The sequence below is a fragment of the Trichechus manatus genome, unplaced genomic scaffold (assembly GCF_000243295.1).
Source record: "Trichechus manatus latirostris isolate Lorelei unplaced genomic scaffold, TriManLat1.0 scaffold00063, whole genome shotgun sequence".
Lineage (NCBI taxonomy): Eukaryota > Metazoa > Chordata > Mammalia > Sirenia > Trichechidae > Trichechus > Trichechus manatus.
Window position 1 is genome coordinate 4,224,214 of NW_004443999.1, and position 27,110 is coordinate 4,251,323.

General features: G+C 35.0%; 1 protein-coding gene across 1 annotated transcript in view; it reads right to left on the reverse strand.

Moving 5' to 3' along the window:
* Window positions 1-27,110, reverse strand: part of MBD2 (methyl-CpG binding domain protein 2) — a 58,786-nt gene that overhangs the window by 14,675 nt on the left and 17,001 nt on the right. Inside the window, exon 4 of the mRNA XM_023733941.1 lies at window positions 13,462-13,599. Within this exon, the coding sequence (XP_023589709.1) occupies window positions 13,462-13,599 (138 nt within the window). The remainder of the gene's footprint in view (window positions 1-13,461; window positions 13,600-27,110) is intronic.

Sequence of the window (27,110 nt, forward strand, 5' to 3'; positions counted from 1 at the left end):
ATATCCTCCCTTCCATCTCAGATTTTCTCTGAACCATCTGACCTTTCCATGTTCTCATCTCCTAGCTCAGAGGAGTCAGTATCCTGCCGCCTTTCTAAGATTATCCTTACACCTGTGTTCTTAACACATCTGCTCCTGCCTCCTCCTGATCTTGCTCCATCAATTTGCCTAACTTCTCCTCTCACATTTTCCATTTCTCCCCTTCCTTTCCTCGGGCTTCTTTTCCAGAAGTGATGCATGCATTCTAACACTGACAGTCTTAAAAACGTCCTTATTTATACTGCTTCTGCCTCAAACCACCTCAATCTTCCATCTTACTCTTATAGAAAAACTCTCTCATTGCCTCACCTTCCATTCATTCTTTTCCTTGTAACCTGAGCTCTGCCCCCACCATTGTATTAACACTGATCTGCCCATGGTCACTGCAACCTTCTAATTACCAAATCCAATTACCCAATCAAGTCTCCTTTTCCCTACTTAACTGTTGCATTCACCTACAGCCAGGGTACTTATGAAAGTCGGCCCTTTATGATGGGTCTTGGCATGTTGCTGTATTCTCTACTACTATTAAGCAACAAATTACAACTTCTTTACAGAAATTGTCAAAGAAATAAGACTATAAGCATTTTTCTTTTCCTAGTGAAAAAATATTTAAAATACATAAAATAGATGATATACCATACCTCTTAAAGTATGTGAGGACAAGAGTGTTAATATTTTAGAAAAATAGAAGAACCAAGCCCATTGCTGTTGAGTCAATTCTGACTCATAGCAACCCTATAGAACAGAGTAGAACTGCCCCATAGGGTTTCCAAGGGACACCTGGTGGATTCGAACTGCCAACTTTTTGGTTAACAGTCATAGCTCTTAACCACTACTCCACCAGGGTTTCCAGAAGAACCAGAGTTACCATCACCATTTTAAGAGTTTTAGTCTGAACTCATCTTTGTCAACAACATGATGCTAGAAACACAGTTGGCCCTCAGATGTTTATGGAATGAATTTGTGTAAATAAAGGGAGTATGGAGTAACAGAGGACCCTTGGCAGTGCAGTGGTTAAGAGCTCAGTTCCTAACCAAAAGTTTGGCCATTCAAATCTACCAGCCGCTCCTTGGAAACCCAATGGGACAGTTCTACTCCTTCCTATAGGGTTGCTATGAGTCGGAATCGACTTGACAGTTAACAGGTATGAAGTAATAGAAAGGGTACTGGTTTGGGAGCTAAATGCTTAGGCCTGACTCAACCATTAAGTAGATTTGCCATCTTAAGCTAGTCATTTAATCTTTTTGGTTGTATTTTCACTAGTAAAATAGAAATACTAATAACTGCCATATCTAATCTATCTCAAAATGTAATCAAAACACTGACAAAATATGTGAAAGTTCTTTGAAAATATAAGTTTTTCACTGAATTGCTCAGAATAATATTTTCTAATGTTAGGATTTCATAAATTTAATAAATATCTTATTCACTTTCCTAAGGCCTTTACATTAATCAAAGAACAAAGGATCTTGTCACATATTTGTAGACTAAAACAAAGGTGCACCTTACATTCACTGATTCGTGAAAAGCTAAAGATGCAAGACATTGGGTCAGGGTTATACAGACGAACCATGTTTCTTGCCCAGAGAGGAGTTCACTGTCCAACTTGTAACTGCTCTATTTCAAATCAGCCCCATATTATATCTGAATTGTCTAGTTATGGTTGGCAAAAACAACCTAACTTAAAGACTATGGTTTACAAACATCAAAAGTCAAACATAAGCTACCCCCTTATTTTGTCAGGGTGGCCTAGGAAGAAAGACTGGATAATGACAAGAAAATTATTATGTACATCAAGGACAAACTTGATTCATGTGGCTGTGCAAACTACAATGTGATCTGTTGTTAAAACAAAAGAAACCAACTGTGTTTGAAGAAGATAGAAGAATGAAGCAAAAGGTAAAAGTAGGATTGATCAAGATGGTGGTGCAGTAACATCTGCTATAGCTGTTTGTTTAAATTTTGGCATGAATACTCTCTAACTTACACAAAGTGGGCATGTAGATCTTGTCAAATGCATGAAAAGGTAAGATTATCCTAAGATGACCATGGAATAAGAGTACTCAGTCATTGTACTGAGTATATTTCATATACAATTCCCATGGAAAAAGTTATTATAATAATGTTCTGATTAATACATAAGCCCATACAGGAACTAAGACATGTTCCCTCACTAACTTTCCCTTATGTGTTACTTTTCCAGCATACTTGGAATTATTTGTTCGGTGTTTATTTTCCTTAGTAGATTGAAAATTTTATGAGGAAATGGAGCATGTCTGACACTTTTATTTACACAGCACCTGCAATGTAATCAGCAATATAAGATGCTGAATAAGTGCATTAATGATTTCAAAACTCATTCAACTGCAGGAACTTTGATCTCTAATAGAGAACTATTGTTAGTTGCTTATCAGAAAAGATGCCCTTCCGAAAAGTCTTCTTGAAACTAATTTCAATAGTGTAACTTCATTCCTCACTTTTTATACCAGGACAGTGATAGATACCATTTCCCTTTTTAATACTAATAAATCAAGAAATAGAATGCATATGTACTACTTAAAATATGCCACTAAGCAACCACTAGAACTAATATCAGGTTATAAATCCTCCAAACTACCAGAAGTATGAATTTAAACCGAAAACCCAGACAACAGTGCAAAGACTGAAATACCAGAAAATGACAACAAGAAACAGTATATAAACACAAGGATAGACTTAAGACCAAACATTATCTGTGACATCAATAAATGCAATGGTAAACTCACTTATAAAAGAAAAAAAAAAGACCCTCAGATCAGATGAAAAAAAAACTCAACTATACAGTTTCATGCAAAAAAACATCTAGAAACAAAGGGACTTGGAAGGGTGAAAATAAAAAGAAACAGCAAGCAAATACAGATATAAAAAAAGCAAAGGTCCCTATATTATTATACATAAGATTACTTCAAGGCAACAAGTTTCAAGATAAAGTACACTCCCTTAATTAATGAATTTCTAAAAGATAAATATTATCTCATCAATGAATGTGATGAAAAAATTGAGTGTGAATTTCTATGGGGAAAAGTGCATGTATAAACCGAGTTCAAAACTTGTTAAGAAAGTCCTCCCCAACACCTCATCTCACCTTCCATCTAGATGTTACCAACTTCAGAAAAAAGGATATCACAACAGATAATACAAGCATTGAAAATATTATAAGAAAATTTTATGAACTTATACTAAATTTGAAAATTATGTACATCAAGGAAAAACTTGATTTATGTGGCTGTGCAAACTATAATGTGATCTGTTAAAGCAAAACTATAAAATACACAAATTCCTGTAAAAATACAAGGTATCAAAATTAGCATAAGAAGAAATAGAATATATGAATATTTGCCTCTTTATCTATTAAATAAACTCTCTATAATTAAAAACATTTCCATGAAAAAATACTAGGCCGAGAAGACTTCACAATTAATTTCCCCAACCATTTAAAGAAAAATACTGATCTCACACAAACTCATCCAGGAATATAAAAAGAGGGATCACCTCTCAGCTCATTCTACAAGGACACCAAACCTTAAAACTAAAACATGACAAGAAAATTACAAGAAAAGAAAAATACAGGTCAATCGCATGAATATAAATGCAAAAAATCTTATGCCACCAGGGCTGCAAACAAAATAATATCAAATCTAAACAGTGATAAACAAAAGTGATAATACATCATTACTAAGTTGGGCTTACTCCAGGAATTCAAGGTTTGTTTAACATTAAAAATATCAAGCAGTGCAATTCACCACATAAACTCTTTACTGTAATTAATTCACTATGTTGACAGAGTAAAGAACAAAAAATCATTTGATCATCTCAATAGAGAAAAAGAATCTGATAAAATTCAATACCCATTCATGAAAAATATTCTTAGTAAACTACAAAAATAAGTGAATTTCCTTATTCTGATAATTCACCAAAAAATCTACACAATAATATCATATTTAATGGAGAAACATTTAAAATATTCCTTGGTATCATGAATGAGACAAAGATATCTGCTATCACCTCTTCTAGTCAAGACTGTATGAAAGCCCTAGCCTGGGAAATAAGAAGAAGGGGGAGGGGAATCAAAGGTTTAAGGACAAGCAAGGAAGAAATAAAATGCTTATTTGCACATGACATGTTTGTTCGTATAAGTATAAAGTCCAATAGAATCACAGATGATTAAAAGTGAATTTAGGAAGATCAATGAATACACGGTAAATATACAAAATTCAATTTATTTCTACACATTAGCAGCAAACAATTAGAAAATAAAAACTTTAAAAAATGATACCCCTTACAATAGCATCAAAAACATCAAATATTTAGGAATCATTCTAAAGATGTGCAAGACATCTAGACTGAAAATTACAGAAATCTAACAAAAGGATATACAAGATGCATGGATTGTAAGGCTTAATAGTGTAAGAATATCAATTCTCCCCAAATTGTTTTATACAGTAAAACCTGCAAAAGCCGGAACTTGTGTAACGCAGAAACCTGTCAGAGAAGGAAAACTAAAATATCTTCCACTAAAACGAGCAACAGAAAAACGGTAAGACTACACCCTGTCAAAGGTGGAAAATTTGCGAGACCTGTAAAAACAAGGCAATCCCATCAAGTTACAGATCTCACAGGTTTCACTGTACATTTAAATCCTAGCAGGTTTTGGAGGAAAATGGACAAGCTGAGTCTAAAATTTATGTTGGAATATAATAGACAATAATAACCAAGACAATCTTGATCCAAGAATAACAAACCTGGAAAACTTACACTACCAGATATCAAGACTTATATAAAGCTACAGTAATTAAAGACAGTGTGGTATTGGGAAAGAATAGGCAAACAGACCAAGAGAAAAGCACAGAGAGTCCAGAAACAGATTCACATATACAAACAGACCAAAAAAATAGAACAGAGAGTCCAAGAACTGACTCTGGCATACACAAATATTCCTGTATGACAAAGGTGACAGTGCAGAGCGATGGAAAAAGAATAGTCATTTTAATAAATGGTGCTGAGTCAACTGGATATTCATATGGAAAAAAAAATAACTCTACCTCAAATCATACACAAAAGTCAATTCCAGATGTACTGTTGATCTAAATGTAAAACAAAGCTTTTAGAAGACAACACAAGGGAATATTCTGATAACCTTGGGGTAAGCAAAATTTTCTTAAACAGGTCACAGAAATAGAAAGAAAAGACTGATTAATTAAAGTATGTTCATTACATTTTATAAATCTTTACTGAAGTATCACATACAGAAAAGTGTAAAAAAAAATATGTTAAGTATACAGCTCACTCAAGTTTCACAAATAACAATTGTGTAACCACCACCTAGATCAAGAAACAGAACATTATTAGCACCCCCTCCCCCATGCACCTTCTACCCCACCACACAACTCTGTTAAAATTATTAATTTCTTTTTAGCAAGAGAAGATATTTGGGATACATATATCTGGCAAAGGACTCATACCCAGAATATATTAAGAACTTCCACATGTCAACAAGAAAAAGACAATCTAGTAGAAAAATGCATCAAAGACTTGAACAGGCATTTCATTAAAAAAGGATACGTATATGGTCAATACACATATAAACGGGTACTCAATATCATTAATTACTGAGGAAATGCAAGTTAAAACCATAGTGAGATACACTTAAACACATGCCAGAATGGTTAAAAATTTAAAGACTGAAAATATCAAGTGTTGGCGAGGATATGAAGTAACTGGACACTACTGGAAGAAGTGTAACTTTGTATAAACACTTTGGGAAGCTGTTTAGTATCTAATAAAGCTGAACACATGTATATTCTACAACCCAGCAATTCTACTCCTAGGTATAAACCCACAACTAAAAACATGTACTAGAATATTCATTCAAGAAATATTTATAATAGCCAACAAGAAAGATAGAGCCAAAATAAGGGAAAAAGGAAGGGGAGGAAGTCAATGCAGGGATAAGGGGGAAACCTAACATTAACCAAATAAAAAACATGGAAAACTGGGGGAGGGGTGCAGAAAAAAGGGAAATTATCAAAGAAATAACACAACAGATTTTCCTAAACCACAGACAAGAGTTGTCTATATCACCTACTGAGTGCCCATGCAGTGAATGAAAAAAAAACCTACAAGGCACTTATCAGTAAATTTTAAAACACCACAAATTAAAAAAAAAGATATTTCTTTCACTTTCGGAGAGGAAAAAAAGTCCATAATAAGAACAGAGATTCGGCATGGCATTGAATTTTTCTCAGCAACACTGTAACTAGAGGACAATGAAGCAAAGCCTTCAAAACTCTAAGGAAAGTGATTTTAAATCTAGGATTCCACACCAAGGCACACTTGATGGTGTTCAGGTGGAATAACGTCATTTCAAATGTGCAGGTTCTCAAAAAATGTACCTCCCGTTATATTTTATTTGAAAGCTCCTGGAGGATGTGCAGCAAATTGAGGGAATATAATAATAAAGAAGAAGACAGGAATCCAGAAGACAAACTCCAAAAGAGAACAACAAAATATGCCCCAGTGCTGTAGCTGCACAGCAAGACCAGAGAAGTAATTCAGACTGGAATGGCAACAGAGATGACTCCAGAAAAACCATAAGAACAAACCCCATGAATTTCAGCATAAGGATGATATTATTGATGGACATTTGCAGAAATGTTGTAGCATTAGGAAAAATTTTTAAGTATAAAGAAAACCAAGCATACAATTAATAAGATTAAAAACAACAGCAGAGAATTATGAAAAGTGGCGGTGATTGGGCATTATTTGCCCTACCCCTGAAGATTTTCAGTCATAACAATGTAAACTCTATTTATTTCCACTAATTTAACCAAAACTGCAATACAGTTACGTTAGGAGCATGAGAGCAGAGAGAATTATGTACTCATCTACCATTCTGAGAAGTCAAGAAATAATGTCAAAAATTAACAAGAAATATCATAAGAATGTTATTTAGAAATATGGAGGTAATTACAAAGGGAAATGACCTGAACTGAGAATAATGCTTCTAGGAACTGGACTAGAAAACAAATGAAGTTGAAGTAGGAGACTACTTTTTTGGCTTCACCCTAAAATCTAACAGGAAGCATTAAAGGGTTTTCAGCAGAATAACACCATCTTCATATAAGTTAGAGCTTCTGACTGCAGTACAAAGAATGAACTGAAGGAAATAAGACAAAAAGCAGCAAGATGAAACAAAATGACAGCTAGCTGGTGTAGGGATGGAGCAAGTGAACGTTTAGGAGGTAAAGTCAATAGGACTTGTTGGCAGATTAGATGTTGGGGGTGAGAGATGTGAAGAGTGGAAGATGATGCTCAGGCTTCTGGCTTAGGCAACCAGGTGGAAAGTGGTACCTTCACAGAGCACACAGAAGACAGGGCAGGTTTGACAGGAAGATGATAGAGTTAAGTAAGATGTATTAGAAATGCTGGTGAGACTTCCAAGTGAAGAATTTTAGTAGATAGTTTAGTAGATACAAACAATTGAGGCTCAGGATAAAGATAAAGATTCGGGAATCATTAACATATGGATGGTAACCAAAGCCATGGGAATGAATGAAATCACTCATAGAGTGTTTACATACAAAGCAGAAGGCTTACTACTCCCTGGGGAACCCCAACATTTTAAAAGACAGAGAAAGAAGAGCCTGAAGAGAGGATTGAGAAAAACAAGAAAAGAGGAAAAGCCAAGACAGTTCAGTATCACAAAATAAGAGAGCATTTCAGAAGGTACGGTAGTCACTGTGCCTCCTAATGCTACAACAGGTCAAGGAATTTCAGGACTGAAATTTGTTCAATTTAACAAGGATCATCAGTGATCTTTAGATGAGAACAGTTTCAGTGGCATAGTGGGAACAAAAGCTACATTTCAGAGAGATGAAATTTCAATAGGATGTAAAGCAGATAGTAAACACACACAACACCAAAAAGTTTGACAATAAAGGGGTGGGAAAAAGAGAGATAGAGAACAAAAGCTAAAAGGGGTTATGAAGTAAAGCGAATAATTTTTTAACATGAGGAAGATCTGAACATGTTTAAATGCCCTGGGAAGAAGCCAGTTTAGAGAAAGACTGAAGATAACAGGTAGTTGACATAATCCATTGAGTGAAGTGTCTGAGAAGGTAGGAAGGAATGTGTCCTTGGAGTACAGATGTTGCAATTCGCTTTAGGCCACAAGGGGTAAATTCAAGTTCAGTCCTGAGAGGTAATAGGAAAGCTATTCTTTTGTTCAAAATCTTCTAAGCATTTCTCATTTGCAAAATTAAACACAAATACTTCACAAGCATTCAACTGAATTCAAATTTAAAATATCTTTTTTTATCTATTGAATTACAAAAAAAAAATTATAATACTCAATGCTATAGAAGGTAAGTTGAAACTAGAATGCACATAACTTGGGTATATGTTGATAGACTTTTAATTAAGTACAACCCTTTGGAAATCAATTTGGCATTATATATCAAAAATCATAAATGTTTACAGAAATTATATTTCTGGGAATCTAGCCCCAGAAAACATTGAAAAATACAGGAAGGAACTTATATGCATACAGATACTCATTGTAGTACTACCTATAATAGCAAAAAATTCAAAGTAACTTAAATCTTCCACAGTGTGGAAATGGTTAGAAATCATATGCTAATCAGTTGATGGAACATATCCAGTTAGAAATTATAGCACAAAAATTACATAAAACTTGGGTAAAATATGCATAATATAGTGATGTAGGAAAATTTTAAAGGGTGTATATACATACTATGATCATCATTACACTTTCAAAAGACGCATTTAAAATGTTGTTGTTGTGTGCCTTGAGTTGATTCTGACTCATGCTGACCCTATAGGACAGAGTAGAACTGCCCTATAAGGTTTCCTAGGCACAAATCTTTATGGGAGCAGATTGCCAGGTCTTCTCCCCCCTTGAGCAGTTGGTGGGTTCAAATCTCCAACCTTTCGGTTAGAAACCCTAGTGCTTAACCACTGTGCAACCAGGGCTCTTGCATTAAAAATATTGAAAGAAACGCAAAAAAATGCTGAAAGAAAATGCTGTTGTGGTTGTAAAAGAAAGAAGAAATTATGAGTTTGTTTTTTAATTTTGTCTGTCCCAAATTTTTCTTATAAATAAGGCAAATGATAATATTTTTAAAACTTCTAAAAGGCTGACATTTAAGGAAACCTTTGACAACATGAACAGTTCCCACTCTTTCCCATAAAAACCCTGACTGATCTCCAACCAACTTGTCTCCTCATTCCTTGCCCGTTCCCAAATAACAACTTGTTAACATTACTCTCCGTAATTGGAATGTCTTCTCCCTCCCATTTGCTTTTCTAAATTCCACTCAATCTTCAAAATCTAGCATATGTCTCACATCTTTCCTAAAGATTTCCTCAAACCTCCTAGCCATAGTAACCTCACCCTTCTTGAACACCTATAGCATTTGTCTGTACCATTTATTTGACATTTTTTGCATGCCATCTTTCCAACATCATTAGAATAATGCTTTTAAGTAGAATATAACAACATGTCCTCTACAGAGTCAAACTAGAAACCTCAAGGCTATCTCGGACTTCCTTACTTCCCCTGCCCAGGTAGCCAATTTTTCTGCCTAGAGAAGAATCCTCTATGGGACTCTGTGCTTAAGTGTAATCCTTTTCTCAATCATAAAAACATTATGATAAAACTATACTAGAAATAACTGTCAGGCGTTAGAAGGAAGTAAATGTTGCTAGAATGCCTGGAATAAACAGTGATTTTCTAGGTTATAATAACTGAATACTGAAATATTTTACAAACTTTTCACACAACAATGTCTTCAAAATTCACGTTTTATAACTTTCATTTGGAAAATTTCTTGTAATGTATTTTAAAACATTTGTTCTAAAAAAAAAGTTGACTTCTGGAAGGAAGTAAAAGAAAGATTCATATCTTTTGAAAGAAGAATTAGCAAAACAAAAAGGAAACATATCTAGAATCAAATGGAATATTCAAATCCCCTTCTTCACTAGCTCTAAAAATTAACTCCCAGCAAAAGGTAAATATTCTGTAAGAAATGTAACTAATATTCAAAGACTACTAAAAACACCTAAAGCCTATCAGCACCCTATAACCTAATAATTAAAAGGAAGAAGTAATAGCTCAAAGAAGCTTCTTTACTTTGAGGATAAAAGAGAGAAATAAGCAATCAAGAGACCAAAACCTATCAAAGATGACAGTATCAGAGAACTAAGAAAGAAACAGAAATGTGAATTTTTCATGTATTGAAAGAAGTAAACTAGGAAAGGTGACTTTAACAGCAAAATCACAATTCAATTAGACCAAAAACAATCTTGGATGTGTTTTATGTATCTGGCTGATAAAGGCCACGTTGATGATCTTACTGTTTGGGCTAATATTCTGACAGCTGGCAGAGTTCCCTCCACCTAACTCCAGGTTTGGTTTTTAATCTAATGAAAAGATATGCACTTACTAAATATGCTAACAGTTTATAGAAAAATGGCTGGCTACTTACCCTACAACCAACTGGTTTTACAAATCCCATCTCTACCTTGTAATTTTGATTATAGGCAGAAATCACTGGTGAATTCTGTTTAAGACACTTTCTTTTACATATGCTAATTTGTACTTTGAAAGCTAAGGCATTACCAAGGAATCAATATATTAGAAATTCATAATTTTATATTTTAGAAAGTTCAAATTAGACTGTCACATAATGACCGGGCATAAGATGTTCATTACATGAGACAGTTATTTAATTTCTTTGATTACTTCTCATTTAAACACACCTATTCAAGGTATAGCCTAGATTAAGATCCAGAAACCCAGTTCTAGGCCTCAAAATTTAATGCTTTAAAAGGAATTATATCCTGAATATCTTATTTGGCAACTTATAGTTCAATTTAATTCAATGAATCTAAGCAAAATGTAGCAAAATCAGAAAAGTCATTTTTGCCAACTATCTAATAGATCATCAACAGTTTTGTATGTCAAAATAGAATTGAGACCAACATCTTTCCCTCACTAAAAATCATGAATCTAAACTGGAACAACTGGGATGACAGATTATGATTTTTAAAACATCAATACAAAAATTGTCTCTCTACTATTTTCCTATATTTGCCCAATGCACACTTCTATATTTTGAAGTCCAGTTGTGAGAAAGTAGTCAAGTATTACCTCAATTCTTATGCTGAAGATAAAGAAGGGGGAAAGACACTAAGGTCTTGGTATAATCAAAAGCATCTAGCAAAACTTGTCAGGTGACATAAGAATAAAATGAAAAACAGCTCAAGCTTTTTGAGAAGTAACCTGCTAAATAACTTTAACACTCCCTGTCCATACAAGCTAAAAGGAAGATTAAACCTCCAGAAGGTCTGGGCTAAAACGGCACAAGTTTTTTAGGGGAGTGCAAAGGAATGGGACTTAGTTTTTTGAAATATTCTTTTCATTTGAGAAGAATCTCATGAAGCATAATAAAAGAAGGAAAAATTAAACTATTCTTTAACATATTAAAAAATAAGGATAACTAGTTTGTGTACTTAAATATATAAGGTTACCAATACATCTACACCTAGGTAAACACCCAGTAAATATAATTACTAGTTTCTTAAAAATCTGTGACTGAACTTAGGTGCAGAAAATGAATAAATTACCATTAAAATGCCCAAAATTTGCTACTCAATTAGTCTTTAACCAAAACATTTGGATTTATAGAGTGTATTGAGAATGATTTGGCAAAGAAAAGATGAGGACAAAATCCATTAAATACTATCCGTTCTCAGACAACTCAAGTTTGCAATACGGAATGGTGTTACTAAAGATTACATTCCATCTTCTTTATCTTTGGAGCTTTTTTAAGCAAACTGTCTTACCCAATTACATACTTTCAAACATAAATATTAATTAATAAATATCTTTGTGAGGAAATGATTTTTAAATCACCAAAAAGCCAAAAGACAAGATGTTCAAGACTTTAGACAGTATCTGAAAAAGAATACAACCAAGGAAAGGCTTTATCAAGGTGGGCAAAGTTCAGAATGGCAGAATTCCTTTCCTACTGTAATGAATATTCTACAACTACCAAGGGTTTGGTGACTATCACTGGGTACAGTAGTAAAACAGAAGGTAAAAGCCTCATACAGAAAGCTGAATGGCCCAAAGAAAACCTAAGTGGTGGCAAGAACCTAAAGGCACATGCAGGTACGCATCTTTTATATTGGATGTGATACACTTACATGGCCCCTGTTGAATCTCTTGGGGACCAACAGTAAAGCAAGTTTAGAACTTCAAATCTTGAGACATCTATAGCAAGATGCTGATCCAATGTGGCTCCAAATATCTTCTGTTTTCCTGGCTCACCTGAAGAGGAAAAAACACTACAGAGGATGTGGGAACCGAATTTCTTTATGTAGTTTCTTCTAGAGCAACTGTCTGAAAGTTTTGGCCCAATCCTTTATGAAGTCTGGAGATGAGACACTTGAGGGACTAGTGAAAAACAAAATTCAAATGACAAGGTGGAGTGAGATATCTAAAAGGGGAATATGAGAGCAAAAGACAATCGTCGTAGGTAAAACAGTGTTTCTAATCCTTAGGTGGGAGGAGGCAGAGAAAGGAGAGAAAAAAAATGCACAGATGTTTCTCCCTCCACTCCCTCACCCCAATTACCACTAAAAATTCACTAAGTACCTAAACTTTAGGAACACAATTAGGGAGTGAATAAGCAAGATTATTTGGAAGGTTTAAGCATTTTGTCAAGTGCCCCTCCCCTGGCTATGTGACATTATTAACCAGCAGGGAGGCCTTGCAGATAATTTTTTTTTTCCTAAGAAAAGATTTGGTGGAATACAGCTTGAAGCAATAAAGAAAGAGAAAAATAAATTTAATTTGTACAAAAATGGAAGTCACAGGACAATATACTATATTGACAAACGTTATTCAATTATGTTTTTCAAAAGGGTAGGGACAGATTTTATGGAATAAGAAATCAGAACAAAAAGCAGTTTCCAAATATATAATAGAAAATCATTTTAAACTAAGCAACACAAACTGCATGCTTCATCCCTCTACAAAATATTATCCTTAGAAAGGTAATCTTTAAAAAATTAAAATTAGCTGAACCAAGTCTGATGTATGTTACCACATAAAAACAATAAAAATGTAGTCCACAATGTTAAATTTAGTTTTTAATTAATATTAAATTCTTAAAACATTTTATCTAAATTTTATGTTATTATAGTTATTCTCCCATAATCACATAATAGCCTAGAATAGAAAATAATGTTCTTTCTAAATATATTCCATTTTAACCAGAATTTACTTGAACTGTGTCTGGTAAAAATACCAGAATTTTCTGAAAAATGAGTTTGAAGAACCAATTAGATCCTTACCTGACGTGGCTGTTCATTCATTCGTTGTGGGTCTGATTTCACTTTATTACTAGGATGATTTGTTACTTTGGTTACGGGTTGTTTGAAAATTGATGCTGTTTGTCTAATTGGCAATGTTGTATTCAAGTCTGGTTTACCCTGTGAATACAAGTGTAGTTTCATTAATAAGTATTATATATAAACACTAGGAGATGGATTCATTTTTAAATTCAATATTCTTTAATTATATTACTCCCAACTTCTCAGTTTATCTAATGCATTTTAAATACTCTAAAGTATATTTTTAAGGATTTTATTATATAAGACATAGATGAAGTTTTCTAATAAATGAAAAAAATTTGTATACATGCATAAATGTATACAAATTCTTTCTATATAACATTCATAATTAATTTGATTAGCCAGACACTTCTAAGTGAACAAACATGTTTAAGGTTGGGTTATACAAACGGTAGGAGAACTTTAATTGCATCAGTCAGGATAGCAATCATTTCTACATGCTAATGGAGGAAAATCTTAGCATACCAGAGCACCAAAAAAAAAACAAAACAAAACAACCTGATCAGCTGTTAGGAGGCCAGACTTATATAAAGCCACATAAGCTAGCCTTCCCTTTTTATATATAAATAATTAGAAACAGAATTTCTAATTCCAACAAACAGAACTCAATTTTGAAAAAATCTGATAAATAGGAAGTATTCCTTATTTTTAACATATATCACATTTAATACTTTTAAAGAAAAGACTTAAAATTGAAGCTTCGGAAAGCCAAGCAACATACTTACCTATTTTTAATCAACCAGTACATATATGATATGTTCTAGTGAAGTCAAAATGTGGCATAGAATTGCTATTAAATTGATATGCAATACCCTAACAAGAACAAAAAAGAAAGAAAAGGAACAAAACCCTAAATGTAATCATTGTGTGTTCTGATTCAGGCAAAAATAAATAAAAGGGCATATATATCTGAAAACAATATACATCTGATATATTTTATGTAAATATATAAATGATAGATTTACAGGAAATTCTGTGAACTTTTATCTTTATCACCATCTCCAGATAGAAATTGCAATATAAACTTCCATATTCTGAAACAGTGGTTCTCAAAGTTGAGCATGTATCAGAATTACCCAGAGCGCTTGCTGAAACACAGATTACTGAGCTTCACCCCTAGAGATTCTGATTCAATAGATCTGAGATAAGGCCTGGGATTTTGCATTTCTATTAAAGTCTCAGGTAATGCTGATGCTGCTGGTCCTGGGACCGCACTTGAAAAACCACTGTTCTAAAACTAAGATAGCAAATTGGTGGCAGGTGAACCAAGTCTAACCCAAAGATGTGTTTTGTTTGGTTCTTAGTGTTTTTTAAAAAATTAAGCCAACATTTTAAATTTTTTGGACTTCATATAAAAATCCAGAATTCCAGTTTCTCTGAAAAACTGAAAGATTTAGAAATACTGGACTTGTCTGGCAAAACGCTATGACTGATTAGTAATGGCTGCCCAACAGAGGAGTCAAGGATTCTCCATTTGCAACATTCCTCAACACTCACATTTGCATTACCTGCCAGGGCCCTGTAGGCATTGAGTTTGTAACCTCTGCTTAAACACTATCATGCCTGGAAAGGTAAGCATCATCGTAAATTAATCTGACAATTATTAAAATTACAGTATTACTTGGACCCACTATTAAATGTGCCCATGTGCCCTCCCCTTTGTATTGGGCAGGCTTGTCATTCCTTTTCTCACTCAATTTTCTCCCAATGTACGTGCTTACCTTTAAAAGATATATTCATCTCAGATGACTCTAAAAATATTATTTCCCAAGTATCTAGCTTTCTTATCTTTATATATTTTAAAATAAATCATTTAATTCAGAAATGCACGAACCTTGACTGGCCGCCTACAAAATAACCACCTATGATGCCATCTCTAGGATCGGAAGGCCCAGGAATGCGTATTTTTAAAAGCTCACCAGGTAATTCTGTGATGCACAGCAGGTTTGAATACATTTGATTTATGACACTCAAAGGGTTCTCTGAGGTCATACATGAAACCCCAAAAACCTATAGTCAATATTCAATCCTAAAAAAGCTTAACACACAAATGCTTATGGGAAATTAATAACTCTTCTGTCACTAACTGGGTATAATTAGTATGCATCACTATGTATCACTAAACAATACCTTGTTTGGTGTTTAATGTTTTTGTTCTTTAATAAAGAATAACTTACTCTGCTGGTATTAGAAGCAAAAATGACATCAGTAGAATAGAAGTATATTGCAATTATTTGTATGAGCAAACATTTGAGAGTCTGTAAGATTCTCTTTATAAAGAAGACTGGAGGTAGCTGGGACTATTCTAAACTATGGATCCTGAATCCGCCAAGTCCAGAAGGGAGGCATGGAACATGCAGAACTATTGATCCTATGATAATAATGAATTTTTTCATTAACTTGTTTTTGGTGCAAGAGATAAAAATTAGAAGAAAAAGATACTGTATACAATTAACTTCTGTTTTCTGACAATGGAGACGTTCATTCTCCAGCAGCATTATTCCAGATGTGCTGCATTACTCTTCTCTCCATCTTACTTTGGTTTTTTATTATTTTTTGTGTTTTAACTGGCTTGAAATCAGAAGACAGAATTTTTTTCACTAATTTTGTACTCTAAAACAGTATCATGTAAAGTTGAGTAATCTGTCAAGCTACACTAACTGGTTTTCCCAGAATCTGTCACAGCAAATTTTATTACCACTTGCCCCTAGGGACTGCAAAATAGTCACTGTTAAGTCATGCCCAGTTTTGTGTCAGAGTTTTTCTACCAAATTTCATAGCTACCAATCTGTCATGAAATTAGGACTTAAAAAGAAAACACTTTTGTATGAGACAAGATTAAAGGTATTATATATTTGAACCCTCCCCTTTCAATATATGAAAAAGTGAAGCAGTTTTTTATATTACAAAATTAAATTGATAAACATACACATTCTAAGATTAAAATTAATAGTTTCCAATCTCTGATCAATCTTCTGTTTACAGGCTAGCCCTCAAATCAAAATTTAAAGAATTTTATATTAATATGTGTATTAAGCTAAAAGTATTTAAGTAACTCAATTTTTGAGGGTCTTTTGGGTTATTCTATTCCTCTAGGTGCTGGTAAAAATACAAAAATAAATCTTATTTTTCAAACCTATATTTCTTCTCTTTTCAACAAGTTATCTGAGGTGGCTCTTTTTATACTTGCAATGGATAAATATGCAATAAAAATTAATTTTTAAAAATAGGAAATCAAGGACAAGAAAAAACAAATTTCCTTTTGAAAAGGTCAATAATGATACTAAGGCTGAGCTCAAAAGTGGATCTGAACTTTCTGAGGATGTGGGCAAAAAGAGGAAATTAATGAGGAAAATAAACACTGTCCTGGTATTAAAACTAAATAATGTATAAAGGCACTCAACATTACAACACATATTAAGCAGATTTCAAATACTTTTCCTTTTCAATGGCCTTCCACAAAAGCCAAGAATATAACATTTAAAGGACAATTCAGTGAAGGTGATTCTGAAAGAGACTAGTGTGGCCTAATTATTGGGTAGCCTTTCAGTGATCTAACTTGACTAAAGGAGTCCCAGGGTGGTGCAAGCAGTTAACCCACTCATCTGCTAACTAAAAGGTTGGAGGTTCAAGTGCACCCAAAGGTGCCTCAGAAGAAAGGGCTGGCAATCTACTGAAAAGTCAGCCATTGAAAACCCTACGGAGCAGAGTTCTATTTTGACACACACAGGGTCACCATGACTTGGAATCAACTCAATGGCAACTGATTTTTTAACTTAAGGATAGAAAACAGGATAACTAAAGTCCTAACAAGCATGTATCAAAAACTAGTGGTTTTCAAACATTTTTTGCATTCTTACCTACTAAAAGAATTTTGAAAATGTATGTACTTCATTTATAAAGTTGACATCCAGAACATTTCATGTTATTTAACGTAAACAGGTGCAATTGATGCACTCAACAGGGTATCTTAGACATTTTTTAATAAAACTGTTACATCACTTTAAAATGTATCTCACAGAATCTAAATATACCCACCATTAACCATCAAGACATGAATAAACTCTCAAGCGGTTACAAATTTTATTTCACTCCTTTTTCTATTTGAATTAATAATTTAATTCCCATATAGTTATTTCCTATTTTAAACTTGAAAACCTTCAATTGATCAAATATATATACCATGAAAAAAATTGTAATTTTCTATGACCATAAAGCTTAGTGATAAATACATTTTTTGTGATATATTACAATTATTACCATATACCTAACCAAAAAATTGTAAATTATAAATTGTAATAATTAAACATAAAAGATGGCATTTTATTGGAAATATAGACCTTAATGAAATTTTTTATTAAAAAAAATAACCTTATGTCCTTAGATGAGTATTAATAATTGCTAGAATGAGATGAGATCAATTCTATTCCTATTCTTTGTTTTATAGATGAAGCACTGAGAAACCTTGTTCGTGTAAATGAGTAGATAAGAGTTTTATTTTGTCACTCAATTCTTTGAACTCCTTTTGAGTCATATGTCAAAACACCATAATGGACTATCAAAAAATGTTAATAATCAGCTGATATCTACATTAAGCCCTCTGTAAATTTTGTTTAAAGCAAAGAATTGTACTTGTGGAAAGATTTGAGTTACCGAGTCATTCATTCCACCAGTATTTCAAATTGTCCCTTTATTGGGGATCAAACCTTTTACACCACGGTAATATTGTGGGTGAGAAGTATGCTTTTCTTTCATTAAATGAAAGAAGGGAGACTATGAAAAGAGAATTGGGAAAAAAGAACCTGTGCTTCCATCACAGGTACATTCTCAGATTAACTGAAAGTAAAAGTATATGGAAGCTGTTGCGATTGTTAGCTGGCACCAAGTTGCCCCTCCCCACAACTCACAGCAACACCATGCTCAGCCAGATCAGATAGCAGTGTTGTGATCCATAGGGTTTTCACTAGATTTTCGGAAGGAGGTTACCAGGCCTTTCCTCCTAGTCTGTCTTAGTCTGGAAGCTTCAATGAAACCTGTTCAGCATCACAGCAACACACAAGCCTCCACTGATGGCTGTGCTTGAGGTGCATTGTTTGGGAATCGAACCCAGGTCTTATGCATGGGAGGCATGAATTTTATCACTGAGCCTCATATGGAAGTTAAGGATATCACAATGGGCTCCTTTAAAACTATCCAGGTCAGCACATACCTTGTAAAGCCTTCACAGAGGATAATTTGAACACCATGGATTTAAACTATATATTCTAAATACCACTTTTCTCAGCCTGGCTTTGGAATGAAGGTATATGACAGGGAGCTTAAATTGTACACATTCAATGACAAGAGCCAGGAGGGTTCATTCCATCTTTTTAAAATTTGTGCAAAGTATACACTTTATTTTAAAAATTAACCATGTTTGTTTTAGTGTAAAAATGTTGCTCTTCCTATCCAAAATGTTTAAATAAAGCTGACATTTAAGTATCATTCAAGTAATCATTTTTATTCTGTGGTTCTGCGTACACTACTTCTCCCCAAAAGATATTCATACCCCAACGTGAGAAGCAAAGACTACTTTTTTAAAGACAGTTTCCTCACCTGTAATAGGAGATGGCAATAACTATTGAACAAGATTCTTATAAAGACCAAACGGGATAATGCCAGTTTGATGGTGCTGGTACTGATGCAGCTCTCAGTCAGTCATGAACAAATACTGAGTGTCTACTATCTGCCAGGCACTGACTGGATGATGAATGTACCATTATGAACAAAACACCAAAATCCCTACCCTGGGAGCTTACATTCTAGGGGTGGGAGAGAGAAAATTAACAAAATAGGTTTATTATAGAGTCATGCTGGCCCACAAACTGAACAGTTTATTTCTATCATTAGCATTAACATACTATTGAACATGCTATGCCACTCCGCAGAGGAAAGAGGTGGCGAACTACTTCTGTAAAGATTACAACATTGGGAACCCTATGGGGCAGTTCTACTCTGTCCCACAGGGTTGCTATGAGTTGGAATCCACTCGACGGCAACGGGTTTGCTTTTGGTTTTTGAACATGCTATTGAAATTTAGAAAACTAGCTTACCTAGAAGGAAAGCCCTGGTTCATACAAAGGTGACCTTGAATGGCATCATTAGGTCAAACGAAGATTATCCTCAAAAAGTAGTTTCAGATTTGTACAGTGACCAACAGCTAATGCCCTTCCACAAAATCAAAAACCAACAATGCCAAGTGCCTTCACAATCTTTCATTCTATTTATTGAGATAAGGCACACAAATTTACCGTTTCAAAGTGACAACTGAATGGCTCTTAGTATATTAACAAGGTTGCACTATCTTCATAGGTTTTTCCAGAAAGAAAAGATGAGTAAAACTTGCGTCTGTAATTTTGTACAGAAAACCCAATTAGTCTAATATCCTATGTGAGGAAGAAGATATTCCTTTTGTTTTTAAGATCAGCAGTATCATGTTAAAAAATTAAAAGGATGGATGGACTACACTTTGAGTTCATTTTAAAAAGACTATACTTGTTAATAGAAGAGCTGGAGGACTAGCATTCAGCATTGAAAACAAGCTTTGAAGAGTTCTGCTTCAAAACTCTTCAAAAATAACTTCTTGGAGCTTTAGTTACTAAAGGACTATAGCAAAAGACACTAATGAGTTTCAACCAAACAGATACCTAGAGCAACACTACTCAAACTACGGCATCCACTGTATGTAATTAATCTCCTTTACGTCTAGGTTGGCATTAGCTGTGTACATGTCCTCCAGAGAAAAAGTCATACAAATCATTTTTTGTAGAGCTTAATTCTGTCTCTGACCTAGAGTCTACAAAGTTAGTTAACTTCTGGATTTATAAAACTTACTGAAAGACCTCAATCATAAACAGAAACCTGGGCATCCAAAATAGATCTTGCCAAAGCCTGGGCAGCTATGTCCCCATATCTACCTGCATTATTAGCACTACAGGCAAGCCCAGGCACTCTCAATAGTTTCTACAACACCTGAATACATACGAAGTACTATGATTTAAACCTAGTATTGTACTGACCAGATTATTATCAGCAAGCTTATTTGCTAAGATGGCTGAAGTTCTTTTGTTCACTTTTTGCTTCCCAGTAATCTTTGTCCAATCAATATCTAAATACATGGCACAAATTTGCCAAAAAATAATCTAACAGTGCTGTTAGCAAATAACCTGTTACCTTTATTTAATTAGGTGAAGGTATCTTCACTAGCTAAGGACAGATATCCTTTATTATGGCTATTTCTACATATAACAGGAAATTAGAAGTTTTTTGGACAAAATCAAACCCACTGCCGCTGAGTCGATTCCAGCTGATAGCTTCCAACTCATACTGAGCCTATGGGACAGAGCAGAACTGCCTCATGGCGTTTCCAAAGTTGTAAATCAATACAGAAGCAGACTGGCACATCTTTCTCCTGTGGAGTGGCTGGTGGGTTGAAACCACTAACCTTTCAGTTAGCAGCCCAGTGTTCAACCACTGTGCCACAAGGGTTGCTTCTTTGGACAAAGAATACTACCTAGTTCCAGTGCCCTTTGGTACATATTACCCTTTCTTCCTTTATTCATTCATTAAACACACACTGTCCAAGTCACCATCATCTCTGCCTGGGCAAATGTAATAGCCTAACTGGTCCCTGACTTCTACATCTCTACATTAGCCACACAGCAGCCGAAGTAATATTACTCCTATTTAAGGACCTTATATGGCATTTCATACCACTCATGTTGGCTTGCAAAGCCCTGTAATCAAGCTTGTCTACTTCTCCGACCTCACCTAGTACTGTTCTCCCACTTAGTAAACCCCAGCCATCCTGGCTTTCTTTTTGCCCTCCTATGCTAAGTGCATCCCTGCCTTAGGATTTTGCACTGACTGGCCCTGGTAGCGCAGTGGTTAAGGGCTTGGCTGCTAACTAAAACGTCGGCAGTTCAAATCCACCAGCCGCTCCTTGGAAACCCTATGGGACAGTTCTACTCTGCCCTATAGGGTCGCTGAGTCAGAATCCACTCAACGGCAACAGGATTCCCTCTGCAAGCAACCCTGGTGGTGCAGTGGTTAAGCGCTCAACTGCTAACTGAAAGGTCGGCAGTTCGAACCGACCAGCCACTCTGTGGAAGAGATGTGGCATTCTGCTTCCATGAAGATTTACAGCCTTGCTGGGTGAACTCTTGAAACTATTGCCCTAATATTCTTTAAAACTTCAACTAAAAATATTCCCTAAAGTCTTCTTAAAACCAAACAATAGTCTAGCTTAAGTAGTAAAAAATATCTGCCTTGAGAATTACGCTCTTTTAAGAACTGTCTGTATGGGGTCAAAGTGACAACAGCAACTCAAGAGTAGAAAGGAACGTTAGGGGGCAGAGTTTATGTTAAGGGAGGAAGAAAAACTCAGAAAAGGATGAGAATGGATGCACAACTCAAAGAATGTCATCAATGTCACTAAATTGTACATGCAGAAACGGTTGAATTGGTATGTTTTGCTGTGTATTCTCAACAATAAAGAAAAAAAAAGATTTACAGGCTTGGAAACCCTATGGGACAGTTCTACTCTGTCCCATAGGGTTGCTATGAATAGGAATAAACCCTACAGCAGTGGGTGGGTATTCCCTCAGCATGGAATGTTCTTCCGTTTTTTCTATAGTTGGCTCCTTTTTGTCTTTCAGACCTGCCTATAAATCCCTTCAGAGAATCTTCCTGATCACTCAAACTAAAATAGCTACCCATTCTTACATTACTCTGAAGTCACTAAATATTTTAATTAGTTGTTAGTCCACTAGAATATAAGCTTCATGAACACAGAAACTTCTATATTCCCAGAATCTAGAATACTTGAGCTTATAGAATGTGCTCAAAAATCTTTGTGGAATGGAGAAAATGTCTATTGCATGTAAGGTCCTGTGTGTGCTATGCAGCCCCTAACCTTGAGTGGTCTCATTTTCTGTGTCAAACCAGTTACAAGAGCTAAGTGGATACTATTCTAATTCACTGTAATCCACAATATCCATCTCAAAATCATTAAGCCAAGAATGGAGTCATTTGTATTATATGCCTCAAGATTATAAATGTAGGAGCAATCTATTAATATTTAACATTAGTAATGCTTATAGATAAACATGGCCAGCATCTTCCTCTGAATCACACAGCCAGCCCTACACAAGCATCCCATGGGAAAATAATCCTAAGTCTCCAGATGGTATTTTTGGCAAAATCACTGTCAATCATAGTGCTGTTAGCTCATGAAATAATGAGAAATAGAGTACAAAAGAATCTAGAACTAAGCAAATTGCCAAAATGAGACTGAGCCAATAAAACAAACTTTGCACTAATTGGTAAGAAGCTTGTCATGTTGCTCTTAGAGCTGAAGTTCAGGAGGAAAACGTTCTTTAATTATGAACCTGAGAGCTTAGACCGTCTCACTGAAACTAACTTGCCATAGTAACTTTTCCTCTGTACAGTTACAAAAAAAGAAAACAACCTAAATTTAGCACAGTGGTCCTATCAAAGACTCCTGAGGCATCTCTGGTGAAAAACATACAATATGCCAAAATTCTCCATTTAATTTCAAGGGTTCATAAACTCCCAGCAGCCCAATGACAGACCCTGTGGGTGGCCTTAGATCTTATACACTCTCCTTGGAAGAGTGGAACTGAAAAGACTGGCATGACGATTAGTCATACTTTAGGGCAAAGTGGAAAGGTCAATTAATAAGGATGCCAACGGGCAAGTTATAGAGATGTGACAAGGCCATTCCTTGGATAAGTTGCACAGAAACCCATAGTAACTGAGACATAAATAGAGCTAATTGATCTTGGAAACTAATAAAATTAGATGAAAATCCAGTTTGCCCCAAATGATAAACTACTGTCGCTTAGGGATGTAAGTGAAGGGGTTAAAGGAGCAGACACTCCCCTCTGTAGCCCTGTGACAGATCATTTTTGTAGAAGACTGAGCACTAAGGTCAGGAATGAAGTCAGTTTTCTGGGATTCAGAGTTCCAGACAGGTCATAGTTGCATAGAAGCGTTCTATAAATCTGTTTGTAACAATAATCCAGCAGAGGTATGCGCATCTCCTTTCTGAAGAGTCTGGATCATAATATTTAAACTGTTTATGTACTATCTTCTAGAAATTATCAAAATTAATCCCATTATGCCACACATCTGTCTACCTAGGTAATAACCAGATAGCCAAGTCTCTTAGATCGCCCAGTATCACCCACCACTCATCCTCCTACTCTGTACACTCACCCCTTAATTCAGTGGCTCTCAAACTTTTTTAACCTCAACTAAGAGTAAAAATACATTTTACATCATGACTTAGTACACACATGTACCATAAGTCTCATAAAACAATACTTATCCTGACTAAATGCGATACGCGTATTTTTTTATCCTATTATATGAGCTCTCTACAAAACTTTATTATTTTGTTAAGGATAATTAAAACAAGCACCTTCCAGATCATCTGGTTGAGTACCTAGAACACAGTCATACAGAATTCAAGTCTGTGTATATAACCACAATGGCATACCACCTTAAATCAATTCATGAGAAGTGAATAATGGCAGAGTTAATACTACAATTGATTCCATCCAACCAAGAAAATATGATGCTCTGTATTTCCAAACGTCTCTAACGTGTGTGAACAGAGAAATGTGGTGACAGAACCGAGTCTTCCCATGGTAGTAGTAGTATTGGCAAGCCAAACAAAAAAAAACTTGTCCCATACCATATTCATACTGTAATTTGTAAAATACAGCATATGTCACATTAATGTTAGGGAACTTTAATTTTATTAGTTTTGTAGCTTTATGTTTTGGTGGTGTTATGAGCTACAAACAACAAGGAATTCAGTTTTATGTTTATACATCTAGAAGATGAAAATAAAAAGAATTTCTAGCAACAAGACCAAGGTGGTTGCAGTTCCCTGAACACATCTTGCACTTAGAATCATTAAACTGTTCTTTATCGAATCCTAATTTTTTCTAGAAACTGCCATCTTGAGATGACCATTACTTGCTTCTTCTCTCAGCTTCCTTCTTAAAATGTTGAGGGTCACATCTATGAAACCTTGATGCACCACCTGTTTGAAAAATCAAAGCCTACAGAAATGCCTAAATAATATCTTCTGTATTGTTGAAAGATTCCAGAGATATGTAGAATATATCCATATTCACAAATCTGAACACATTGCCTTTTTCACTTTTGAAGCAACGGTTTGTTTTACTTACATGTTGAGAGGCTATGCTGTCAAATCATGTAGTCATTAGGCATACGAGACTATTTAAATTAATAAAATTAAAAATTCAGTTATTCAGTCACACTAGCCACATTTCAAGTACTCAATAGTGACATGTGACTAGTGGCTAAAATACTTCCATCACAGAAAGTTTTACTGGACTGTGTTGCTCTAAATCTTCTCTTTGAGTAAGCTTTGAGTAAGAATGAACAAATTAGTCTTGGAAAAAGTACAGCTAGAATGCTCCTTAAAAGCACGGATGGCAAGACTTTGTCCCACTTACTTTGGACATGTTATCAGGAGGGACCAGTCCCTGGAGATGGAGAAGGATATTATGCTTGGTAAAGGGTCAGTGAAAAAGAGGAAGACCCTCAGTGAAATGGACTGACACAATGCCTACAACAATGGGCTCAAGTATAACAATTGTGAGGATGGTACAGGACTGGGCAGTGTTTCATTCTGTTGTACGTAGTGTCCTATGAGTTGGAACCAACTTAACAGCACCTAATGACAATCAGAAAGCTTTTCATGATTTCAAATATCAACTCTACTTTGATGATCTCCAAATCTTTCTCCAGTCTTTTCTCACTAACCTGATGGAACATCTGCAGTAACCTACTTGCTATCTCTACTCTACTTTGCCAGATGGAGATGGGAGTGGTGGCTGGAAATGATTATGGCAGTGGCAAGAAAATTAACCAGGTTCAATATAATCAAAGATGAAAGGGATTTTCAGGGAAAAGTTAAGACTGAGTTTGAGGCAAGCAGGAATAGGTACTGTAAAACAGTAGTAGATATTAATCAAAAGACAAAACGCACTCTACCCCACTCACTCATCCCCCCCCCAAAAAAAAAAACGCTTTGCAAGACCTTCAAAAATATCTTTCCAACCACATCCGAAAATATTCACCACTAATAAACTCACCTTTGATATGGAAGAAATACTAAAATCACAGCTTATAATCAGTCCATATAAATTACAGTTTAGCCTGTTTCAAAGCTTATTAATACATCTCCAATTCTTTCAAGACAGGAGTTAAAAAAATAATTACAGTATTGCACTTCAGTCAGGTTTATAACTACATAGTAACACACTATCTTAGATTCCAACTAATCACTTTCAATCTCTCAGTATATTGGTCATTAAAACTTTCTTTATACAGTACTGCTATAAAAAAATATAATAATCATTACTTAATTAGCCACAAATACGTTTTCTGCTTTATAGAGGTACTTAATGTTGGTGTCACTCCAAGAGTTTATTTTTAAAAATGCAAAACTTCGTTTTCTGACTACTTACCTAAAATAAAATCAGATGCAAAAAATAAGACCATGCCCCCCCAAATTCAGATAGAAATCATCAAAAAAAAAAAAAAACAATGAAAATAAAAGCAATTCCAAAATAATGTATGGTATATTAATTTATTCATTGAATAAATATTTATTACCACTATAAACTTCTGGAATGAGATGGACACTAAATCAAACAAACACAAAGCAAGCATTTATTAAGTACCTACCAGGTGGCTAGGCTTTGGACTACAGATACAAAGACAAAAAAAGACATGGTCCCTGCCCTCATGGAGCTCACAGGCTAGCTAAAGCAGACAAACAACCACAGATACAATGGCAAAGCACCAGGGAAGTGTTATGGAAGAGGGATTGGTTCTGCCTGGAGTATGCAGGGCAGGCTTCACAGAGATGGAGACAATGGAGCCGGGCCTTGGATGAGAAGTTCGCCAGATGGAGGGGAAGGGGGGAAGCACATTCCAAGCAGAGGAAACAGCATATGAGCAAGCAGAATCTTGAAAGCACATGCCATGGTGCAGGATGATGAGTGGTCCAGCGCAGCTAGAGCATAAAGGTGTACACAAACTAAAGAGATGAATTAGTTTTTTTGGTTTTGTATTTTAATGAATCATTAACTGTCAGAAAGTAAATCTTCACATTACACTTAATGTAGCTAAACTGTGATTCTGATAACAGGGCAATTTGAAAGTATTCCATTCACTTCATAAATATTTGAGCCCCTTCTCTAGATGCCTAGCAATGCGGTTAAAATAACTACATTTTAAAAGGCAGCTTTAGAATAAATCTTAACTTTCCTCTGTACATTTAAGAAGCAAAATAAGCCTAGAATAATGGTTTCTTTAAGCTGAAATCAGGGAGCTTCACCTCTATACACACACAAGGTCCTACCTTGAGCTCCCTCTGTGTCTATCCCTATTTCTTATCCTTCTTAACATCTTCATAATGATCAACCCAGACTAACCCCACAGGTAAGCAATACAGAGGTAATTTCAGCCTTCCCTACCCATTC